Genomic DNA, 21,767 nt, shown 5'->3' on the forward strand with positions numbered 1-21,767 from the left:
GACCCAGTGCCAGGTGCCAGTAGGCATGCAGGTAGGTTAGTGCCCAGTTCTTGAAGAAAAGACACCACTACTCAGTCTAGACAAGTACTTGGTCAAAGAGTGACCCATGCATGAAGTGCAATAAGCTCCTTGGAGGCTGTGAGGTGATCAGTGAAGGCTACAGAGAGAACAGGTCTGAGCAGGGAAAGAAAGCAAGGGGAGCAAGAGGCCAGGAGGTGTTTGGAACTTTTCTCAGCAGAAGTAGCGAACCACTGGTGATTTTTAAGCCAGGTGGTTATAAGACCAGGTGAAGGTTTCGGGAAAGTTAGTTTGGCAAATCCATTTCAGTGAATAAAGCAAGACAAATGCCCCTGCCCTCATGGAGCTTATATTCTAGCAGTGGGGTTGGAGGCAGAGGAGTCAAGCTTGTATGTTTACAAGGAATACTGCGTATCAAAGGTGATCCGCATGATGAAAAATGGAAAGGAGAAGGGTAAGGGTGATGGGAGAGGCTCAGATGGGTTGCTTCCTGCAGGGTGCCTGCAGTCAGGCAGACTGAGCAAGTCATGACTGGGGTGGAGATGCAGCCTGAGCGCCAGCAGTGGCAGCGGGAAGGGTAGTGGGCAAGATAGCAGGGCTGTCAGCCCCATGATCCTCTATTTTCCTTTCAGAAACACAATGTACAACATCCGGGGCAACAAGCAGACCCAAGGAACAGGCCACAGACCCTCAGGAGAAGATTCTTCACTGAGCGAGGAGCCTCAGAGGGAGGAGCAGCCCTCTCCTGACCTCAGCGCCCCAGGTGAGCCTCTGCCTGGGTCTGAGCTGCCTTCAGAGACGAAGTGGGTGCCTTCTCTCCTCCCCATAAACAAACATCCATGCTTTTGTGTGTCAAAGATGCAACTCTCCAGGTCACTCCTCCTGGGCTTCCATGGGTCTGGTAGTAATGATTCATTCTTTCTTTCTTTCTCTCTTTCTCTCTTTCTTTCTTTCTTTCTTTCCTTCCTCCCTCCCTCCCTCCCTCCTTTCTTTCTTTCTTTCCTTTTTTTTTTTTAACTTGTGGTAAAAATACATAACAAAATTTACCACTTTAACCAATTTTAAGTGTATAATTCAGTGACATTAGGTACATTCACGTTCTTGTGTAACCATCACTACCATCCATTTCCAGAACGCTTTTCATCTTCCCAAACTGAAACACCAAGCAATGATTCTTGAAGTAATAAGGGAAAATATCTGTTGCTTTTTCTTTCTTCCTTTTTTTAAAAAAATTTGTAAGGAAAGGATATAAAAATGCTTTTCTGGGATGATTAAAATCAGATCTACCTGAAGAAGCAGAACAAATGACCTCAAGGTATTCATCCCCTCTGTGACATGGCACTTTATTTCTTTTACAAAATATTAGGACCCCATACCATCAGGGGTGTTTGACATCTTTGAAATTAGCATAAATGCCCTTAAAACATGTTTTAACTATGTAGAAACAGTTGGGAGAAAACTGGCTAAGGCAGCACTGAGGGGTCTTATGGTAGAGAGGCCCCCTGGGCTGTGTAGAAATTACTCTTGAAAAAGCACTGCTTTGGAGCAGTGCCTGATGAGGCCCCACAGATCACGATGAATAGCCCAAGAGATCAGTACTGTATCTAATCAATAATAATAATAGAACTAGCACTTACATGTAGCAGGTACTTTGTGCCAGGGCTACTCTAAGCCTTGTTTTTTTTTTTTTGGTAACAGTTTCATTCTGATACAATTCACATACCATACAGTTCACTCCTTTGAAACATATAATTCAGTGGCTTTCAGTATCTTCACAGAGTTGTGCAACCATCACCATAATCAAATTTAAAACATTTGTATTACCCCCAGAAGAAACCCCATACCCCTCAGCCATCAGTCCCAGTCTGTACCCCTAGGCAACCACTAATCTACTTTCTGCCTCTTTAGATTTGCCTGTTCTGGACATTGCATATAAATGGAATCTACAATATGTAGTCTTCTGTGATTGGTGTCTTTTACTCAGCAGAATCTTTTCAAGTTTCATCCACATGCACGAAGCGCTTTATGTACATTAACCTGTTTAGTCTTTACAACAACCTGAGCGGTAAATACTGTTCTCCTCATTTAATAACTGAGGGAACTGGGAATGGATGTGAGGAGTGACTCGCTCACAGCTGCACAGTGAGTAACAGAATAGGATTCAGACCAAACAGTCTGGCCCCATATTCCTGCCTGAAGCCTCTTTTCTGAGTCAGTGACTTTGCAAACAACCTCTTTATTGCCATGAAACCTTGTCCCCATAAACAAAATCTGATACACAAAGCAAATAAAAGCAGAGTAGAGGCAGGGTTGGGAGTCCAGGCTCCCCCTCAGCCCCTCCCACCCCACCCTCTTCCCTTCCCAGCCAGCCCTTGAGGCGATCCCATGAAATCCTAGGGTGCTGATTGAAAACCACTGTCTTAGGCCTCCGTTTTTCCCAACTATAAGATGGGCACAGTGATCCTACCCTGCCTGCCCTCAGGGTTGGTGTACAGTAGCCTGCAGGGCTCCAGGGAGCCTCCCTGCTCTCTTAGATCCTGTGGCAGGAAAGAAAAAGAAGCATTGCATTCCTCTGAGCTCTGCAGGCTGCTTTGTACCTGGCTCGACCAGATTTCTTTTAAGCCTGGAACAAGACCGTTCTGTTCTTGTACTCAACAAGGCCAAGGAGTTTCTGGTTCCTGTCACCTACTAGAGTAGTTTTTTGTCTGCTCAATACTATTTGGTTGGCTCTTGGCCTGGTCCCCAGAAGAAAGTTGCTAAGTCATTCAGCTTGTCCTGCAAGCCTTGCCTGTCCCCTCCCCTGGGATCTCATACCACATCCTTATTTTTAATATCATAGTCCCAAAAGAACTGGGTATGACTTACTACAATGTATATCAGGGGGAAGATAAATGAGTAATTTGAGTTAGGAAATTTACATAGGCTCAAGAAAAAATCCTGCAGTGTACCAAAGGTGGGCAGCAAATGTGGCTCTGAGCTTCTCAGCAGCCAAGGCAAAGAGGGAAATGCAAGTGGTTAGGTTACTTCCGGTGTCCATAAGACTATAAACACATATTTTCTTGAAAGAAGCAAAGCTGGCCCTGAGAGCTGAGAAGAATTTATGTTGGGGCCTCATAACGGACATAATGTGTATGTGCCCTGTGATCAAAATTCTCAGAGTCTCTTGACCATATAATCAGGCCATTACATGTCCCTTGATGCAGGCTGATGGCAGAGCCCTAAAGCACAGGCTGAGGGTAGGGCAGGACAAGGCAGTCTGGGTGAGTGATTCTCTAACATTGGATTTAAGAACAAAATTTAGGGACTTCCCTGGTGGCGCAGTGGTTAAGAATCCACCTACCACTACAGGGGACACGGGTTTGAGCCCTGGTCCGGGAAGATCCCACATGCCATGGAGCAACTAAGCCCATGTGCCACAACTACTGAGCCTGTGCTCTAGAGCCCGCGAGCCACAACTGCTGAGCCTGCATGCCACAACTACTGAAGCCTGCGCGCCTAGAGCCTGTGCTCCGCAACAAGAGAAGCCACCGCAATGAGAAGTCCGTGCACCACAATGAAGAGTAGCCACCGCTCGCCTCAACTAGAGGAAGCCCGTGAACAGCAACGAAGACCCAACGCAGCCAAAAATAAATAAATAAATAAAATTTTTTTTTTAAAAAAAAGGAAAGAAAGAAAATTTAGCACCAGTCAACAAACATTTTCTGTAAAGGGCCAGATAGTAAATATTTGAGGCATTGTGGGCCATACAGTCTCTGTTGCAAGTACTCAACTCTGCCTTTGTGGAGTGAAAGCAGTACAGACAATGCACAAATAAATGGGCATGGCTGTATTCCGATAAAACTTTATTTACAAAAGCAGGCCGCCCGATTTGGTCTGTGGGCCATTGGTTGCTGACCCAGGCTCTACTGGAAATAAAAGGATACAGCCTTGAGACATTCAGCTGTGGGAGATATGTCTCCTAATTTAGCTTGTAATTAGAATCAAATGAGAGTTTACATTACTCACTGGGGCAAGTATACAGAGTACAGATATTTTGTGCTCCTATCAATGGACAGATCTGTGTGCCTTGAAAATCGCCCAGAGCCTGGAGGTGCGATCCTGAAATAAGAAAAAATACATCCTGCCTGGGCCCGTGCCTGAGGAGATGGCCACCTGGCAAACACTAGCGGGGCAGTTGGAGGTAACCCATGCAGGTTGAGATTGGAGGGTAGGGAACAGAGAGAATAGGGAACAGAGGGTAGAGGATGGGCTGGATGACCCGGCACAGTGTAAACAGTGTTTATATAGTCCAGTGGTTCTCAGAGTATAATCCCTGCACAAGCTGTATCAGTATCACCTAGGAACATTTAAAAATACAAATTCTCAAGCTGCACCCCAGGCCTATGGATTGGAAAGCTCTGGGAGTAGGGTCCCCAGACTGCACTTTTTAAAAATATTTTTTAAAATAAATTTATGTATTTATATATTTATTTTATTTTTGGCTGCATTGGGTCTTCATTGCTGCACGTGGGCTTTTTCTAATTGCGGCGAACAGGAGCTACTCTTCATTGCGGTGTGAGGGCTTCTCATTGCGGTGGCTTCTCTTGTTGCGGAGCATGGGCTCTAGGTGTGTGGGCTTTGGTGGTTGTGGCACGCAGGCTCAGTAGTTGTGGCACATGGGCTTAGTTGCTCCGTGGCATGTGGGATATTCCTGGACCAGGGCTCGTCCCCTGCATTAGCAGGCAGATTCTTAACCACTGCGCCACCAGGGAAGTCCCCCCAATCTGCATTTTACCAAGCCTTCCAGGTGCTTCTGCAGCAAGCCCAAGTTTGAGAACTGCTGAAGCCACTGATCACAACCTCTGTGTTCCTCCTCTTGAGCAGGAAAAGATCCAGCGGATTCTCCAAAGCCTACACCCAAGTCCTCTCTGACCGCCAATCTCATTCAGAAAGCCAAGCGCCAGAGCAATACCTTCCCGCTCTTCACCGAGGGACTCACACGGAACCGAACCGCCCAGGAGAAAGTGCTGGCCTTGGAGCAGCAGGTTCTGATGCTCACCAAGGAGCTAAAGGCTCAGAAGGTGAGCTCTGACTCCAGAGAGGCCCCAGGCTCCAGTGGACCCCACTGGGCCTGGAGCCCCTGGACAAGCTAGATGTGATGCGTTAGCCAGCCTGTGGTCCTTAACTGCCAAACTGCAGGTGGCTGGAAATGCTGTGCTGTTGATCAGTCAGGGACATACTGTCACTTGAGCTAGGTGACAGAAGGCCACCAAGGGCAGGTCTCTCGGGTCTCTCCTGGGAGACTGTGCATGATCTGACCCCACACCCGAAGACAGTGTTTGGAGGAGGGTGATCTGCATGCAGGGTCCTGGGAGGGGCCACCGAAGGAACTGGGGGATCTTTGACCTGGCAGCTGGTAACTGGGTATAGGACAGAGAAACCAGGCTGAGCCAGGCCCAACAGAGGACAGTGACAGGGAGGAAGATTTAGGCTTCACACAGAGAGAAGTTAATTATAGCAGTTAAGAAAGAAAGACCTACATGGTCATTGTAGGTAACAGATCACATATATACACAGACATTAAAATCACTCAAAAATCCCACAACTCAGAGAGTAAATCAAGTTCACATCCAGGGGTGACCTCATGAAGTCGTAAGGGTCACATGGCGGGGAGGCAATGGGGGATGCAGCATGGGCAGTAGGCTCTCTTTTTTTTGTTTGTTTGTTTGTTTGTTTTGCGCTACGCGGGCCTCTCACTGTTGTGGCCTCTCCCGTTGCGGAGCACAGGCTCCGGACGCTCAGGCTCAGCGGCCATGGCTCACGGGCCCAGCCACTCCGCAGCATGTGGGATCTTCCCAGACCGGGGCACGAACCCGTGTCCCCTGCATCGGCAGGCGGACTCTCAACCACTGCGCCACCAGGGAAGCCCAGTAGGCTCTCTTTAGCACAAAAAAAGTGACTAAGCCAGCACAGTTGTTACCAAAAATCCTGAGCGTGGTGCCTGTGGTACTCTAGTGATGGTACCCACTGAGGGCCCAGGCTCCTTTTCCTCCGAGAGGAAGGCCTCAGCTCTCTTGCTTGAGCTTTGGCTACTCTACATCTCTGTCTGCTTTATTTCTGGTCTTGCTCCTGGGGAGGTAAGGGGTATACTTCTAAATATTCTCCCCTTTGTACATTTCTTTTCCTTTCTGCTCTATTTTTAGAGGACACAGTCCAGAAAAATGCTCTCTCTACCTAGTTTTGCCCCTTCTCTGCCTTTCTTGCCCCTAAACAGTTATTACAGGAACCAGCAGAGGCTTCATTCCTGGCAGCTCAGGGGTTACATTTAATGAAGCAGCTGGTGATTAGAGTCCTCAAAGGAGGAAGCTCAATCATTCATGTGTTCTCAATTCATTTGTTTATTCACAAAGCTTTTATTGAGGGCCTGTTACAGGCATGCAGTGTTCTAGGTGCTGGGGAACAAGCAGTGAGAAAAGACACAGCCCTGCCCTTGCAGGCTTATAGCACCAAAATGTATCCTTACAGCATGTGATGTCTCCTCTGATGCCACTTAGCAGCCCAGCCATCACTCTTTTCCTCTGTCACCTTTGCGTTCCTGTCATGAGGCTGCTGGCCGCTCCTGAGAGCTGAGGGCATTAAGCTGAGCTGTAGCAGCTTCCTGATCCCTGTATCAGTACAGCCTCAGTCCCAAACCCGACCTGGAAAGGAAGAGCGATGTAGAATGTAAACACCACTTGTCGTTTCCGTGCTTCTTCCCCTACTTTCTAGGAAATGTGGGCAGCCTCCCGTGACTCGGCCTTTCCTTCTAAGGCATTAGGAATTGTCAAATGAAGTGGAGAGGCCCCGGGAGACCTAGATTTCATTCCGCTCTTGGAGATTAGTACGGGCTGCTCAGGATGTTGACAGCTCCCCTACAGTCAGAGTGAAAATGTCAGGAAGAAGTTGTTCCAACATTAAAGAATCTGGACTTTTTTACTAATTCACTTTCCAGCAGACCTCAACCCTGTCCTGGGGCAGATAGTGGGGAGGAGACCAAGTCTTGGGGTTTAGCTTTTGACTCACGAAATGAGTGGATAGTGTGCTCTCGGACCCATCTCCCAGATGGCCGCACCGCCCCGGCACACAGGATCTTAGTTCCCTGACCAGGGATCCAACCCACGTCCCCTGCAGTAGAAGTGCAGCGTTCTAACCACTGGACCTCCAGGGAATTCCCTCCTCCTCTTTATATGGACTTATAATCATGTTTTCTGAAGAGGCCTGTGTCCAGATTCATAAAGCTGGGTGCCTGGCACCCAGCAGCTGCCCCAAACATGCAGGCTTTGATTATTTTGGCTGTGACTGTGGCATTCCCAGCTCTCCTTGTTGATTCCTTCCCACCTTACGAGGAGTAAAAGCACCCCCCTCCCTCCCCGAGGGGCTCTGGGAGATGTGCTTGTGGGGTATAGCAGTGATGGGAGGAGGCCATCCTTACCTTTATTCCACATTTAGAAGGGGGACCCCAGCCAGACCAACTGTGGGGTTTCATGTTCAACCCAAGTACCAAAACCAGTGAGGAGGAGAGAAAGAGACTGACTCTTGACCTAGAGGTAACACAGAGGAGTCTGACACAATCTTGGGGTGCCCATTGGTACCCCAGGCACTCAAAAATGCTGGTCAGAGAGCAGCTCTCCATCTGAGACCTTTTAAGTGTAATACCTCAGCTGGGGAAACAGTCCCCTGGAATTCCTGGGCCCGTGTCTACAAGACATGTCCCTTCAGTGGGAAGGTGCCACCTTTTTGCCTCAGGCTGCAAGAGGACATGGGAACTGGGGGTCTCATCCTGGCTCAGCCAGCCAGGCAGACACTGCCAATAGCTTTAGTGATTTTTAAGAATTTGTATCTCAAATTCTGTTGGATGCTATGGAGGGCACTGAGGTACACTGGGCCAAATCCCTGCCCTTGGGGACCTCACCATCCAGTGGGTGAGGAGAAGATGTGAGCACAAGTAACTGCTGGTATGAAGTGTGGCCCCAGTACTGTGCTGGCTGGTGCCTTTCACACACTGTCTCTCCTCTTGACATCAGTTATCCTCTCCTTTTCCTGACAGACTGGAGTTCTGAGAGGTTCTGCGTGCCCATGACCTCCTGGGCGCTGAGTCAGGGTTCAGGCTCTGGTCTGCCTGCCTCCAGAGCTTCTGCCCTCTTCACTGCACCACGTTCAAGGGGCTCAGAGAAGGTGGCTGACTAGTCCAAGGTCATGCAGCTGGAAGAGCCAGGACGTAGGCAATGGTCTCCTTCCCCAGGTCCAGGACCCCTCACAGCCCAGCCGTCTCCTCCATGCTCTCGCAGTGTAGCCCAGTATCAGACACAAGCACCGTGACTGCTCCTCAGAAAAAATGAATGCACTCCCTGTGATTCCAATACCCGTTAAGCCATTATCCATCCCAGTCCCCTGCAGCACTGGCCCCCCGAGAGCTTTGGACTCTGGGAGACGGCACCAGATGGCAGCTTGGCCTGGTGACTCAGGCTTTCAGAGTCGGCAGCGTTGCACCCAACCTGAAGGCTGTCTGCTCCGACAGATGGAGGGCTGTTGTTTGTGGGGATGTTGGCTGCCAGGAATGGTGAACCCCTCCCCCAGGCCCTGCCAGGGGCCAGCTTAGCTCACTCAGGATTACTTGGTGAAGGTATATAATTCACTGAGGAAACTTGATCAGAGCAAGGTGCCGCCTCTCCCTTCCCTAGAACCCCAGCCGGAGACTTCAGGGTACAGGCCCTGGGGAGGGGTACGGGCCTTAGAGGGAGAGGGAGTGAGAGGGCCCCTGTGCTTGGGGAGGCACACTTGTCACAATTTCTCTCTCACCCTTTCAGTGACTCTTGGTGGAGTAGGACCATCATCTCCATTTTACATACGAGAAAGCTGAGGTTCAGTTTTCTGAAACACCGCATTAGTGGATCTGGAATGGGAACCGAGACCTCTGTAACTCCCAAGCCAGTGCTCTTTCACCTGTTCCCAGCTGGCACCGAGGCCCTTAGGGGTCAGAGGCCATCATGTCCAGGGCACTCCCTGTCCAGTGCTCTTTCCACAAGCGCTGTTGGACTCACCCACCTTGATTCTAGTGAGCAATGAAGGTATCCACACTTTAATAAGATAAATGATTTATTGGCTTTTAAAATGTTTACTAAAATGACAACTTATTAACAGTTGTCAAAATCTAAGATCGACCAAACAATGATTCAATTAAGAAGTATTAAAAGTATCACTTGATCAGCTCTTCTACTTCAAGACTTGGTCCTAAGGCATTGCTTATGACTGGGAATTGGAAACAACCCAGATGTCCATCCTAGGAGGTGGGATGAAGGGAACTGTGTGCTCCATACAAGGAATACTCTTGAACTGTTGCAAATGGTAGTGTTGCTTGATAATGACTGACCTGGAGAGGCATCATCGCATTGTAAGGACGAAAGCAGCTTCAAAATGGGATATTCAAGTTTTCCTTTTTGTTTTCATTATTTCTATTTGATGTATATGTGCATCTTTGTGACTGGCTTAATTCACCTAGCATAAGGTCCTCAATGTTCATCCATGTTTTAACATGTGATGGGATTTCCTTCCTTTTTAAGACTGAGTAATATTCCATTGTAGGCCACATTTTGTTTATCCATTCACCATCGACAGACACTTGGGTTGTTTCCACCTCTTGGGTCTTGTGAATAATGCTGCTATGAACATGGGTTATTCCCATTTTTAAAGAAATTGAAAGAAGCGTTTCGATGCAGAATCCGTTAACTACACATCATGAAGAAGTGAAGGGTCTTAGGGTTGGAGTTGGGAGCCTTCTGTTCTAGCTGCAGTTTTCCCACTCATGGGGATCCACCAGGTCTCTTTAGTCCTCTCTTCTCCCTTCTTGAGCTTCAGTCTCCCTGCGTGAGAGCGGGGTGACTGAACCAGGTGGTCTCCCAGGGCCATCCAGCCTCCAGGTTTTCCGAATCCATGATCCATTCCCACTCCTCACTTTACACTTCCTGCTCTGGCTCCATCCCTCTCCCGGGTTCCTTTCTTCCCGTCTTATTCTGGTGCAGGGGTCCTGGGGTGGGAGGACAGCCTCCCGGGCTGGTCTTGGATTTGAAGAGCCAGATGTGGGAAGGGAGAGACAGCTGATGTAGTGAAATGGGCTTCAGAGTTGACTCTCCCAAAGTTGGCAGACAGATACCCCCCTGATTCTGAGGCTAGGGCAAGTCTGAGCAGTGGCATGTACTGGTTATTTCACCAGGCAGTTACCCCAGGTAATCTCCAAATCTCAGCTGACTCAGAAAATGGTCTAGGCTTCTCAGTTATCCTGCAGCCACAGGAATGTTGATCTGGGTCAGTACCGCCCTGGGAAGCTGACTTCTAAATCCCTGATGTGCCAGTTCGGTTTGCAGCCACCCGCCCCTCCCCACCTTCCTGCCACACCCAGGACCCACAGCTCTGTACCTGTTCCTTCATTCCATTGAGGCTTTGCTCAAGCTGTTGGCTCAGCCTCGTCTGGAAAGCCCTCCCAACCCTCAGCTCCCACTTTCTGCCCTTGTCTCCCACCTGCTGCTTGACCTCACTGGCCCTCCTCATTCTTCAGGATCAGTTTAAACTGCTCCGCCTTTCTGTGGAATGTACTGGTCTTCCCCCGCCTCCGCCTCCGCCGCAGGCAGAAGTCATTGCCTGCTGCCCTGAGTCCCTACAAACACCCTTGCTTCCCCCTCTCACGGTAAATCATTCCGTGACAGTGGTTCACCTTTGCTCCCACCAGCCTTCGTGGTCCTTGAGTGTGGGAACTCTGACTGGTGCCTCTCTGGGTCCCAGGGGCTGGCACTGAGTGAGTGCTTGATAAAGGTTAGATGGATGGATAGAAGAGCGAGAACCAGAGAAGGGACAGTCACTAGTACCAAGGTTTCGGAAGGTGTATGCTAATTCGGTCTTATCGTTAGCTTCCAAAATGAAGTCATGATTTTGGGCAGTTCTCCAAAATGGAATTGTTCTCAGCCTATCCAGCCAATCATTTATTTAAACACGTTGGCATGCATACAGTTAATGTGTCCCCAGGAAACCACGCTTTTCCAGATGAGACTGGCCTGGAGCACAGCAGTGTGAGCTAAAGGCCCTAACTGCCGGGTCTGCGGTTCACGTGGGACTGGCTGCTGGGCTGTCTGGCTTCTGATACGCTGATCCTGGTCCTGAATGAATTCACATCCCTGCTTTGGAGCAGGACAGGTCCCTGAATGCTGGGGAGGTTGGAAGCTTGAAGGCACAGGGAGCCACACCTTGAATTTCCACATGAATCGGCTGCCCCCGCCAAGGAATAAATCGAAGCCTGTTGCTTCTGAACTCCCAGGCGCTCCTTGGCACCTGCCTTGCAGGCATTGTTGGATGGGCTGAGGCGTGGGCACAGACGGACTGAATGAAGCCCTGGGTGTGTGGCGAGGCGTGAGGATTGCCAGTTTCTTTTCTCTCTAATGCCACCTCAGCTCGATTGGTAGTGACTGCTTGAATGCCATGTTCAGAAGGATTCTGAGGCCTCAGCTAGGCTTTAGCGGGAAAGAGTACTGAGGTTGATGAGTGATGTCTGCCTCAGGGGTGAGAAGGAAGAGCCATGCCCACGTGCCATGCCGCTGCCACCCCTGCTTTCATTGCTGACCGAGCACAGGATGCTCAGTGTCTGGATGATTTGGAGTTAAATTCCACTCTGCTGGGCCTCAGTTTGTTCATTTCTGAAACAGACATATTAGTTGGGGAATGGGCAGAAGCCTCAAAGTACTGTGGCCTAAAACAAATTGGAAGTTTATTTCTCTCTGACATTGAAGAATCCAGAGTGAAGTGTGCAGCTCCGAGTTGGTGGGGCGACTGTGCCATCCTCAACATGCAAATTCTGCTTGTGAGCCCAGCCTGGCTGCTCCGGTTCCTGCCACTTCCCAGCCAGGAGGAAAGGGAACTGGGCCGGGGGAGCACGTGCGCAGTGGTTTGGAAGGCATGACCCAGAAGCTGCCCACAGCATTTCTCATATCCCATTTGGGCACAGTAGTCACTTGGCCACACCGAGCTATGAGCTTGGCTGGGAAATGTAGTCCTTTGCTGGGGAACCACGTGTCCAACTAAAACTCTTCCGAGTAGAAAAAGAGAATGTGGGTGCTGGTCAGTGATGCCCTAGGGGATGTTGCCCGCCACCTCTCAGGGCTCCTAGGAGAACTGATGACAGCCTCTGCCTCACCTCTGGCATGTAATAGGCCTTCCCCGAGCTCACCAGGCTCTTCCCTTTCCCCGTGCAGGAGCTGGTGAAGATCCTGCACAAGGCGCTGGAGGCTGCCCAGCAGGAGAAGAGGGTGTCCAGTGCGTACCTGGCAGCAGCCGAGGACAAGGACCGGCTGGAGCTGGTGCGGCACAAAGTGCGGCAGATCGCGGAGCTGGGCAAGAGGGTGGAGGCCCTGGAACAGGAGCGGGAGAGCCTGGTGCAGACGGCGAGCCTGCGGGAGCAGCAGGTGCAGGAGCTGCGGCAGCACGTGCAGCTGCTCCTGGACAAGAACCAGGCTAAGCAGGAGGTCATCCAGAAACTCTCTGAGAAGGTCACCCAGGACTTCATGCATCCCCCCAACCAGCCCCCTGCACCCCCAGATGCAGCTGACAGGGACCTCCTGAGCCAACAGGAAAAGATGGAGCACCTGAAGGTAGGGACCCCTCCCTCCAGGCCCTGGGGCCTTTGGGGAAGGCACTGCTCTTTTTTTTTTTTTTTTTTTAAGGGCACTGCTCTTGACCCCAAGGGTTTTCTGGACAGAGCTGGGATGACCCTTAATAGTGGAGTATTCACATCTGAAACAGACATTGATAGAAATGTTGCTACACGCTTCCTCACTTTCTCAACCAGTAGGCCCAATGCAATTTGACCTCTTCATGACATCCTAGGCTGAAAAGTGAAGGTATCACTAAATTATCAAAGTAGAGATGAAAGAGCCCAAGATGGAGTCAGAACTCCTAAGCGCTCTGGAGCCTGGCCTGCTCAGCCTCCTTTAGCGCCACGCTGATGCTCTCAGGAGCCCCCGAGGTGCCCAGCAGCCCTCCCCAGTGGTCCTGCACATGAGTAGTGACCTGTGGCTGGCTGTAACTTGCTCATGATAATGACAGTAATCGCTACTCCTACTTCCAGATTGTTTACCGTGTGGTAGGCACCGTCCTAAGTGCTTTACTTTCATCACTTCACTTAGTCCTCGCACCAGCCTGGTGAGGTAGCTGCTTATGTGCTCCCCACTTTACAGATGAGAATGCCAGGGCTGAGAAAGGTGAAGTAACTTGCCCAGGACTGTGTGCAGAGGAAGTGGGGGGACTGGAACTGGCTTGCAGCTCACCTCTCTGACTAGTCTTGTCTGCTCTGCTGCCTTCCAGCCTCTGTGGCCCTTGCAGCCACCACCATCATCCCGGCCTCACCCTTGTCCAGGGTGTGGCTTTCACCCGGGAAAGGCCACCCCATCCCGCAGGGACCAGTTGCAACACAGGGGGCAGGAGCTTTATTTTAAGTGTGATACCTGCCGCGGGCTGCAGCCTCCTCTCTGGAGGGTGGTGACAGGAGCTGTGGATAGGTGCGCCTAGTACCCACCATCCCTACAGGCAGCCACATAGCCCCAGTCAGTCCTCCCCCAGCCCTCACACCCACAGCCACAAGAGTATACCTCGGATTACCACGGAAATCCTGTGCTGCTGTATCAAAGAACTGCTGTCAGACGGGGTAAGAGGGGGAAAGGAAGAAAGAGAAATCCGGGAGCTTTTGAGAGACCAGTGGGCAGTGTGGTATAGTGGCCACTCCGCAAGCTCTGAAGTCAGGCAGACTGCCTCTTGCTAGCTGTATGACTTGGGCAAGTTACCTCACCTTTATATAACATGGCCTAACCTGTCCTACAGACAGAGTTGTTAGAAGGGGGAAGGAAGATGACATGAAATCCAGATTCCCTTCCCTTTCTTTCAGCATGAAAAATCATATAACCAGTCTCTGAACCTTTTCCCTTATTTCGTCTAAAATCAGAGATTCTTTTGAGTGCAAAATGAAAACAAAACCTTTCAAATGCAGATGAAGCTAGGTTGTCAGAAAGCTGTGAGTCCCTCACAAAGCAGTGAAAATTGCTTCCATGAGATTGCTTTCCTACCCTGCTCTATCCTGCTAAGTGTCTTCTTTCTGTGCTTATCCTGCTGGAATCCACTGTTGAAGTCCCAGTAGAGCAGCATGGAGGTCAAAGAGATAGACTCGCTGGGTGCCTCCAGACCGTCTCAGAGAGTTGCCCGGAAGTATGGACTCACCTAAATGACTGAGCGTGCCCCTGAGTTTTCATGTTCAGGAATTTAATTTATCAGTGAGCCCAGATACGAAGAGATTCTGGGTACAGTTCACATCAACCATGCTTACGTTTACAGCTGCTCCTTAGAGGTTGTTAGAAAGCTATCAGTCCTGCAGCTGACACCTTGGAGGTGTTTTCTAATAGGAGTTGCGTGTACTAGACTCCCTTATTTTTTAGCCTTTAGGTCTCTGATCTAGAAAAAAATAGAAGACCCATCAAAACTCCACTGTTTTTAAGTTTTGGGACAGAGTATGTTCACATTTCCTGCTTGCCCTTGTGGTTAAGGACACTCAGCTTTAAGGAAATGCCCCCTTGTTGAAACTGTCAGTGTGAGGACAGAATCACTGACTTCTTGAATATCAGAGCCAGAAAGACTCAGAGATCTAGTCTGCCCCCTCATTTTCTGGCATGGTCGGCCAAGTCCTGGAGAGGGGAAAGGACTGGTCCAAGGTCACACAGTACAAGCAGCAGGGTTACAGCCTAACCCCAGGTGTCCCCACGTCCAATCCACTGCCTTCCCCACTAGCACAAGGGCTCGTCCACACGGCATTTCCCAAAGATGATTCCCGGGTCCCTGGTCCCTGTGAAAGCAGGAGGGCAAACTCTCTTCTCCCCTGTCCCCTTTCTCCAGTTATGTTTTCCTCCTTTGCCTCACTGGTGACAGTCACGTGGCTTTTCTCATCTCGGAGCTCTCTCTTTTTCCTCCCTACAGCTCTGAGCCAAGAACACTCAAGGTAGGGCAATGAGTGAACGGGAAGGCACTGCCCAGATGCCACCCCACCCAGGCCCACGGCTGCTCTGAGGGGCACTTGTACCTGCCCTCCTTGTCTGGGCTGCAAGCAGGGTGCCCTGTGCGACACATCCAAAGCCTTGGAGAGCCCCTGGACATGAATTGGAGCTTCTGAGCTGGGAGGGATCTTGGCCAGAATGAAGAGGGTCAGCACGGCCTATGAGCTGTACACAAGTGACCCATCCCTGATATTGAAGTGCCATGGGTGAGGTGTGCTATTCTTAATTTCCTGATAAATCAGGGCCTATCCGAAGTCGTACCCGCAATAGTCTCTCATGCTCATCTACAGGCCAGTACATTTTCTTGAGTGAGAGAGAAAGGGATTGAGTTTCCATTAGTAAATGCCCTGGAATTGCTAGGTATCACTATGAGCATGTGTTGTCCATTGTTCCCACAGTGTCCATCCAATCAGAATAAAGATTGAGAGCCATTGCTGCAGCTGCGGCTACTCCTTTCAGGCTCCTGCTTGACCCTCCCCAGTGCATGGCCAGCTTCTCCTTGCATGCCCCAGCAGGAAGATCATACTGCCTCCCCTGGACAGCTTGCAAAAGGAAAACTCTAGGCTCAGATACAAACATTACAGCTTTATTCATAATAGAAACAAACCAGGGACTTCCATGGTGGTCCAGTGGTTCAGACTCCACGCTTCCACTGCAGGGAGCATGGGTTCAATCAGGGAACTAAGAGCCCGCATGTCACATGGCACAGCCCCCCAAAAAAGAACCAAACAAAAACACTCAGGGCTCAAACTAAAAAAGCAACAGGAGAAGGATTATATCTAAGTTATGGTAAACTCACCTAATAGAATAGTCATCAGACATTAAAAATTATCATTGGGAAGCTTCTGTAGCAACATAGAAAAGTATTTACAAAGTGACACTAAGTAAAAAATTTTCACCCAAAATTGTTCAGTATGATCACCAATATATGACAAAATATTTTTATTTAAAAAACAAACACTACTTGAATGTTTTCTCTGTTTTGGTCCTTGTATTCAGTGTGCACGTTACCTCACTTAGTCAGCTGCCACGTGGGGTAGTTGGTATTTGCTCCTTTTACAGATGGGGAAGGAGAGGGTCAGATTGATTCAGTGAGGCCTCCCAGCCAGGAAGTCAAAGCCAGGACTTGAAGTCCAGGCTTAACGCTCTCTCCACCATGTCATGCTGGCATCAAGATTAGAGAAGGGGGCTATCACTATTATTTTTTTTCTTTCAGACTTCCTTTTCTGTCGCCATTATTGGAAATTTCTAAAGGAAGAAGGTGTTGGCAGCTCATCTGAGAGTGAGGACCAGGGAGATGTTTCTGGTGCAGCTCATTAAATGTTTTGCTCTCTTCTCCAGGATGACATGGAAGCATACCGGACCCAGAACCGCTTTCTCAACTCCGAGATCCACCAGGTCACAAGGATCTGGAGAAAGGTGGCTGAGAAGGAGAAGGCCCTCCTGATGAAGGTGAGGCATGGGAGCCCTGTTCTGGCCCTCTCTGTCCCCAGCCACCCTTCCAGTCCTCTCACCACCTCACCACTGGCTCAACTCTCTCCTCATGACCTGACTGCTCTCCCTCTGGACCGTGCCCTTCATGAGCTGTCTTCCACATATCAGGGATCTGTGCTCTGCTGACTGCCGCTTCTGATCACAGAGGTGAGGGGAAGAGGCAGGCAGCCACTGCAAGCCCCCACCCCCTAAAGTAACTGCCAGGAGATTTAAAGGGCCTTCCCCCTCTTTGTATTTCCCTTTTTCCCCTTTTGTCTTTTTTTTTTTTTTTAATAAAGCCAGCCTTTCTCTCTCTTTTTTTTTTTTTAATATTTTATTTATTTATTTATTTATGGCTGGGTTGGGTCTTCGTTTCTGTGCGAGGGCTTTCTCTAGTTGCAGCAAGCGGGGGCCACTCTTCCTCGCGGTGCGCGGGCCTCTCACTATCGTGGCCTCTCTTGTTGCAGAGCACAGGCTCCAGACGCGCAGGCTCAGTAATTGTGGCTCACGGGCCTAGTTGCTCCGTGGCATATGGGATCTTCCCAGACCAGGGCTCGAACCCGTGTCCCCTGCATTGGCAGGCAGAGTCTCAACCACTGCGCCACCACGGAAGCCCCCCCTTTTTCCCCTTTTGTGAGCCAGGTATTAACTACATTCCAAAACCGCCACAGATATGGGGGAAATTAGAAAGTGACCACGCATGCCCAGGGAAAGCCTCAGAAAAGACCTAAGAGGAGCTTAAGTTTATACCTCAGGCTGATCCTGGGTACAGAGACAGCCTACAACAGTCAAAACCAAAAACCAAAACAGCAAACCCTAGGTAAGAAGGAGTATCTGATTTCCAGAGTTAACATTGGCATTTTTAATAATATAATAGCTAGTTATTTTACCAGCAAAAGCAGGTTTATTCGGGACTAACCAGAGGAATTACAATTTGGGATACTTGAACTATGGTGAACCACAGGCAGATTCAGGGAACAAGAAAGGGGAACTTGCTTTTTATAGGGAAAAGGAAGGGGTTGGGAGGGGCTGTGATAACCAAAAAATCCATTGGAGGAAACTAGGAGTCCCAAGTATGGAGGCTTCTCATTGGCTAGATTGCTACAGTCCCTGATTGGCTGAGCTGTCTTGGCGTGGAGAGAAGTTTTCCTGTTCCTGCTGGATAGTAGAGGCAGCTTCTTGTCAGAGATGTAGGTGAACATCTCTTCCTGTTTGGAGAAATTAATGATGCCTGTAGCAGGGCCTGAGAGGTCCCCATACAGGCCTGACCGGACTTTTTTAGCTGAGCTTTCTTTACTTAATTCCACCCCACCTTATTAGGTTCAGATGTCCAGTTTTCAACAAAATATCACAAAGCATACAAAGAAACAGGAAGATACGGGGGTAGGCAGGCAGGGAATGTGCAGTGTGTGTTCCACGAGGTGGGAGAGAGGTGGTGTGTTGGAGAAATGGAAAAAGCCCACGTGGTGGCAGAAGGCACAAGGGCAGTGTCCAGAGCTCCATGTCCGTCCATCCATCCCTTGGGCACTGCTCAGGTATACCCCCTACAGAGAGCTTGCTCTGCGCCAAGTGCCCTGGAAGGGCTTTGTATACATTGGCTCATCTAGAGTCACATATAAGAATTCTGAGGCAGACTCTGTATTATCCCCATTGTTCGGATGAAGAAGTTAAAGCACAGAGGGGTTAAGTAACTTGCCATAGAGCACCCAGCCTGCAGTAACTGATCTAGGATAGGACTGCAGTCAATGCCCACCTCTCCCCTCATTTTTCTGAGTCCAGCCCCAGCCCTGGGCCTGGTTCTCTTGCCTGGAGCCCTATCTGCCTTGCTGTAAACTCTTGGATTCAGGACTCCTCTCCTTTCCTTTCTATGAATGGCTGGGGTGGGGGGATGGGAGATGAGCACTGGAAGAAGGGCTGGACTGCTTAAAGCTGTTCAGGCCTCAGGCCTCTGGCCCAGGCCCAACCAGGTGGCCTGACCAGCCCCACCCCTCCCTCCCACAGTGTGCCTACCTCCAAGCCAAGAACTGCCAGGTGGAAAGCAAGTACCTGGCGGGGCTGCGGAGGCTGCAGGAGGCCGTGGGGGTCGAGGCAGGCGAGTGCTCGGAGCTACTGAGGCAGCTCATCCAGGAGGCGCTGCAGTGGGAAGCCAGCGAGGCCTCAGCTGACAGCGTTGTGCTGAGCCCCATCAGGTGAGCCCAGAGCAGGGCTGGGTCTTCATGACCTGGGGGCCGCCAGCCACCCTGCTACCAGTTGCTGCCGACCGTGTGTGAGCCCTGCACATGCTTACCTCCTTGTACCTCCAGATTAGTGATCATGTGGTTGAAATGAGCCCCATTTTACAGCTGAGAGGCACCGCAGGCTCAGAGGAGGCAGCCCCTTGCCCAAGGCCACACAACATATTAGTGCATCTGACGTGGGCCTGCCTCCAGAGTTCTGTTTCTTCCACTTCCCCAGGCTGCCTCCCAGGGGTGTTTGTCAGAGATGGGAGGAGGGGAGACAAGCCAGCTGCCTCCTTTGAGCCAAGCCTTTGCTGAGCACAGTGGACCTGGGCAGATAAATATACAGAAGGGGCTGTGGCTGGGGTCAAAGGTCCCTAGAGGCTGGATGGTCGGTCCAGTGGCCAGAGCCCAGGCTTTGGAGCCAGACTTGGCTTTCTCACTGTGTAACCTTGGACAAGTCACTTTACCTTTCTGAGCCTCATATTCAGCCTCCATAAGATGCGGGCTAAGATCCCTGCTTTGCAGGATCATGAGGATTAAATGAGTCAGAGCACATAATAGGGGCCAATAAATGCTGACTCTATGAAAGGCCATCTGAATGGGTCCCCAGCTCTCCTGTTTCTGCTTGTTGGTGGTGCTTCCTGTTCCCCATCTGTCCCTGGGCTTACTGGCTGTGGAAGTGGGGTTCTATAATGGCAGTAGAGGACTTCTTGGGCCTAAGGCTTCATGGAGTAATAAGAGGGTCCTTTATATTTACACAGAATGAATGAGCAAATATCTTTTCAGCACTTGCCGTGTACCAGGCACTGTCCAGCCCCCTAGCAATTTACATCAGAGGATCTCATTGGGTCTTCATGAGGCAGAGCAAGGAGTTCCTATACCCATTATACAGAGCAGACTGAGGTTCAGAGCACTGAAGTGACCTGCCCAGGGTTACATGGCCAACCTGCAGTGAAGCACAGGCAGGCTTCCTACCCCCGGGTCCCCCCTCTCCCCGCTGCCCCTTATCTGGGGAAGGACCTTGCAAGATGTCGCTGACACAGGCTTTTGCTGGCAGCGAGTATGACGAGTACGGCTTCCTGACAGTACCCAACTATGAGGTGGAAGATCTGAGGCTGCTGGCCAAGATCCAGGTGCTGGAAGTGCACTCCCACCACCTGCTGGCCCACGAAGCCGTGGAGCAGCCGCTGTGGGAGCGCTGGGCTGCCCTGGATGAGCTGGCCCCCTCGGCGGAGATCAAGCAGCTGCTGCGGGCGGGCGTACCCCGCGAGCATCGCCCACGCGTCTGGAAATGGCTGGTCCGCCTCCGTGTCCAGCACCTGCAGGGCCCCGGCCGCTACCAGGAGCTACTGAGCCGGAGCCAGGCCTGCAAGCACCCCGCCGCACGCCAGATCGAGCTGGACCTGAACCGGACCTTCCCCAGCAACAAGCATTTCACCTGTCCCGCCTCCAGCTTCCCTGACAGGCTCCGCCGGGTACTGCTGGCTTTCTCCTGGCAGAACCCCGCCATCGGCTACTGCCAGGGCCTAAACAGGTAAGCCACACAGCCTCTGCCTTCCAGGGCACCTCTCTGTCTGGAGCCTCCCAAGAAGCCAGAGAGGTCAACCCAGGGGGCTTGGTCCCCACCATATGGATGAGGACAAGCAGGTGAAAGGACGTGTTCAAGACAGATTTGGGCCAGGGCCTCAGGCTCCTCGTCCCGTGCCCTCTCCTGTGATTTGTCCTCAGGGTGGTGCCACTTCCATAGAGAGCACGTGAGCGGGCCCGCTGGGGTTGTATAGCCCACAGCCAGCTCATGTATTGCATGACTGCCTGGGTCAGGGATCATTGCTTTAAACAAAATCCACTCAGAGGAGCCCAAGGAAAAGAGAATTTGTAAATGTTACAGAGGGAGCTCCCAAAAGCCAGAAAAAGGAAATAGAGCTAGGGACCAGATAGATGGTCTTCAGAAGCCGAGGCAACCGCTCTGTCTAGCAGGGCCATAGCACAGCACAACACCAGGGGGCACCATTCATGCCATGTTCCAGGGGGACTCTGTCCCCTGAGATTGTGCAGCCCTCTGTGGGCTGCGTGGTCTCTGGCCTCTCTCATAATACATGGCTGCTTCCTTCTCTCTCAGCAGACCAGCCTCACTGTTTGTCATTCCTTGGACATTTAGGGCCCATCAGGGCTGTCAGAACAGCGTCCTCAGCCCCTAAGTCAAGCCTTTCAGCAATCCACTTGTTGATACCCTCATGTCTCAGGCCTAAATTCCCAAAGGAAGGAATCTGGCCCAGCCTGGATTAATTTCTACTTCTGGTTCAACAGCAGGAGACAAGGGATGGGAGCTGGGGGTGGGGTGGGGTGACTTGGTAGGGCTGCCCCTGCCAGTACTTTGGAGAACTCTCGTGGCTGCCCCCAGTTATCTCGATAGAGGTGGCATAATCTCAAATATTTCCCAAAGCAAGTTTCGGTTCAACTTTATTTTATTTATTTATTTTTTAATACTTTATTTTTTTAACATCTTTATTGGAGTATAATTGCTTTACAATGGTGTGTTAGTTTCTGCTGTACAACAAAGTGAATCAGCTATACGTATACATAGATCCCCATATCCCCCCCCTTGCATCTCCCTCCCATGCTCCCTATCCCACGCCTCAGCTTAATTTAAACACATATATACTCAAGCAAATTTTACATAAGTCATTCTGCTCTTTTTTTCAGGCAGTGTGTGACATTTACTTAACACAGAATAAATATTCAGTGTCCCTACTCAAGTTTGAATGGTTCCCAAGGATAGATATTTTTGATACTTTTTTTCCAGCTTAAGTTGGGTGAAATTGAGCATATACATGTACCATTACTGGGAATTCAGAGTTAAGCCCGAACAGTAATGCCTCTAAGTCTAAGCCTCCTTGGAAAGCATATTCAGATTTCATGCTGCTCTAAACGTCCACTACAGGAGATGTCCATAGAAATTCAT

The 21,767-nt window shown here is 50.3% G+C and overlaps 1 protein-coding gene across 2 annotated transcripts in view; it reads left to right on the top strand.

Annotated features, from left to right (window-relative positions):
* TBC1D2 (TBC1 domain family member 2) overlaps positions 1–21,767 on the top strand; it is a 42,375-nt gene that overhangs the window by 11,595 nt on the left and 9,013 nt on the right. For both annotated transcript variants that reach the window (XM_032634224.1, XM_032634225.1), the window contains 6 exons: positions 651–781; positions 4,882–5,078; positions 12,273–12,668; positions 16,455–16,565; positions 18,588–18,775; positions 19,863–20,339. In XM_032634224.1, coding sequence (XP_032490115.1) covers positions 651–781; positions 4,882–5,078; positions 12,273–12,668; positions 16,455–16,565; positions 18,588–18,775; positions 19,863–20,339 — 1,500 coding nt within the window. The remainder of the gene's footprint in view (positions 1–650; positions 782–4,881; positions 5,079–12,272; positions 12,669–16,454; positions 16,566–18,587; positions 18,776–19,862; positions 20,340–21,767) is intronic.

Source organism: Phocoena sinus, chromosome 6, assembly GCF_008692025.1.
Source record: "Phocoena sinus isolate mPhoSin1 chromosome 6, mPhoSin1.pri, whole genome shotgun sequence".
Lineage (NCBI taxonomy): Eukaryota > Metazoa > Chordata > Mammalia > Artiodactyla > Phocoenidae > Phocoena > Phocoena sinus.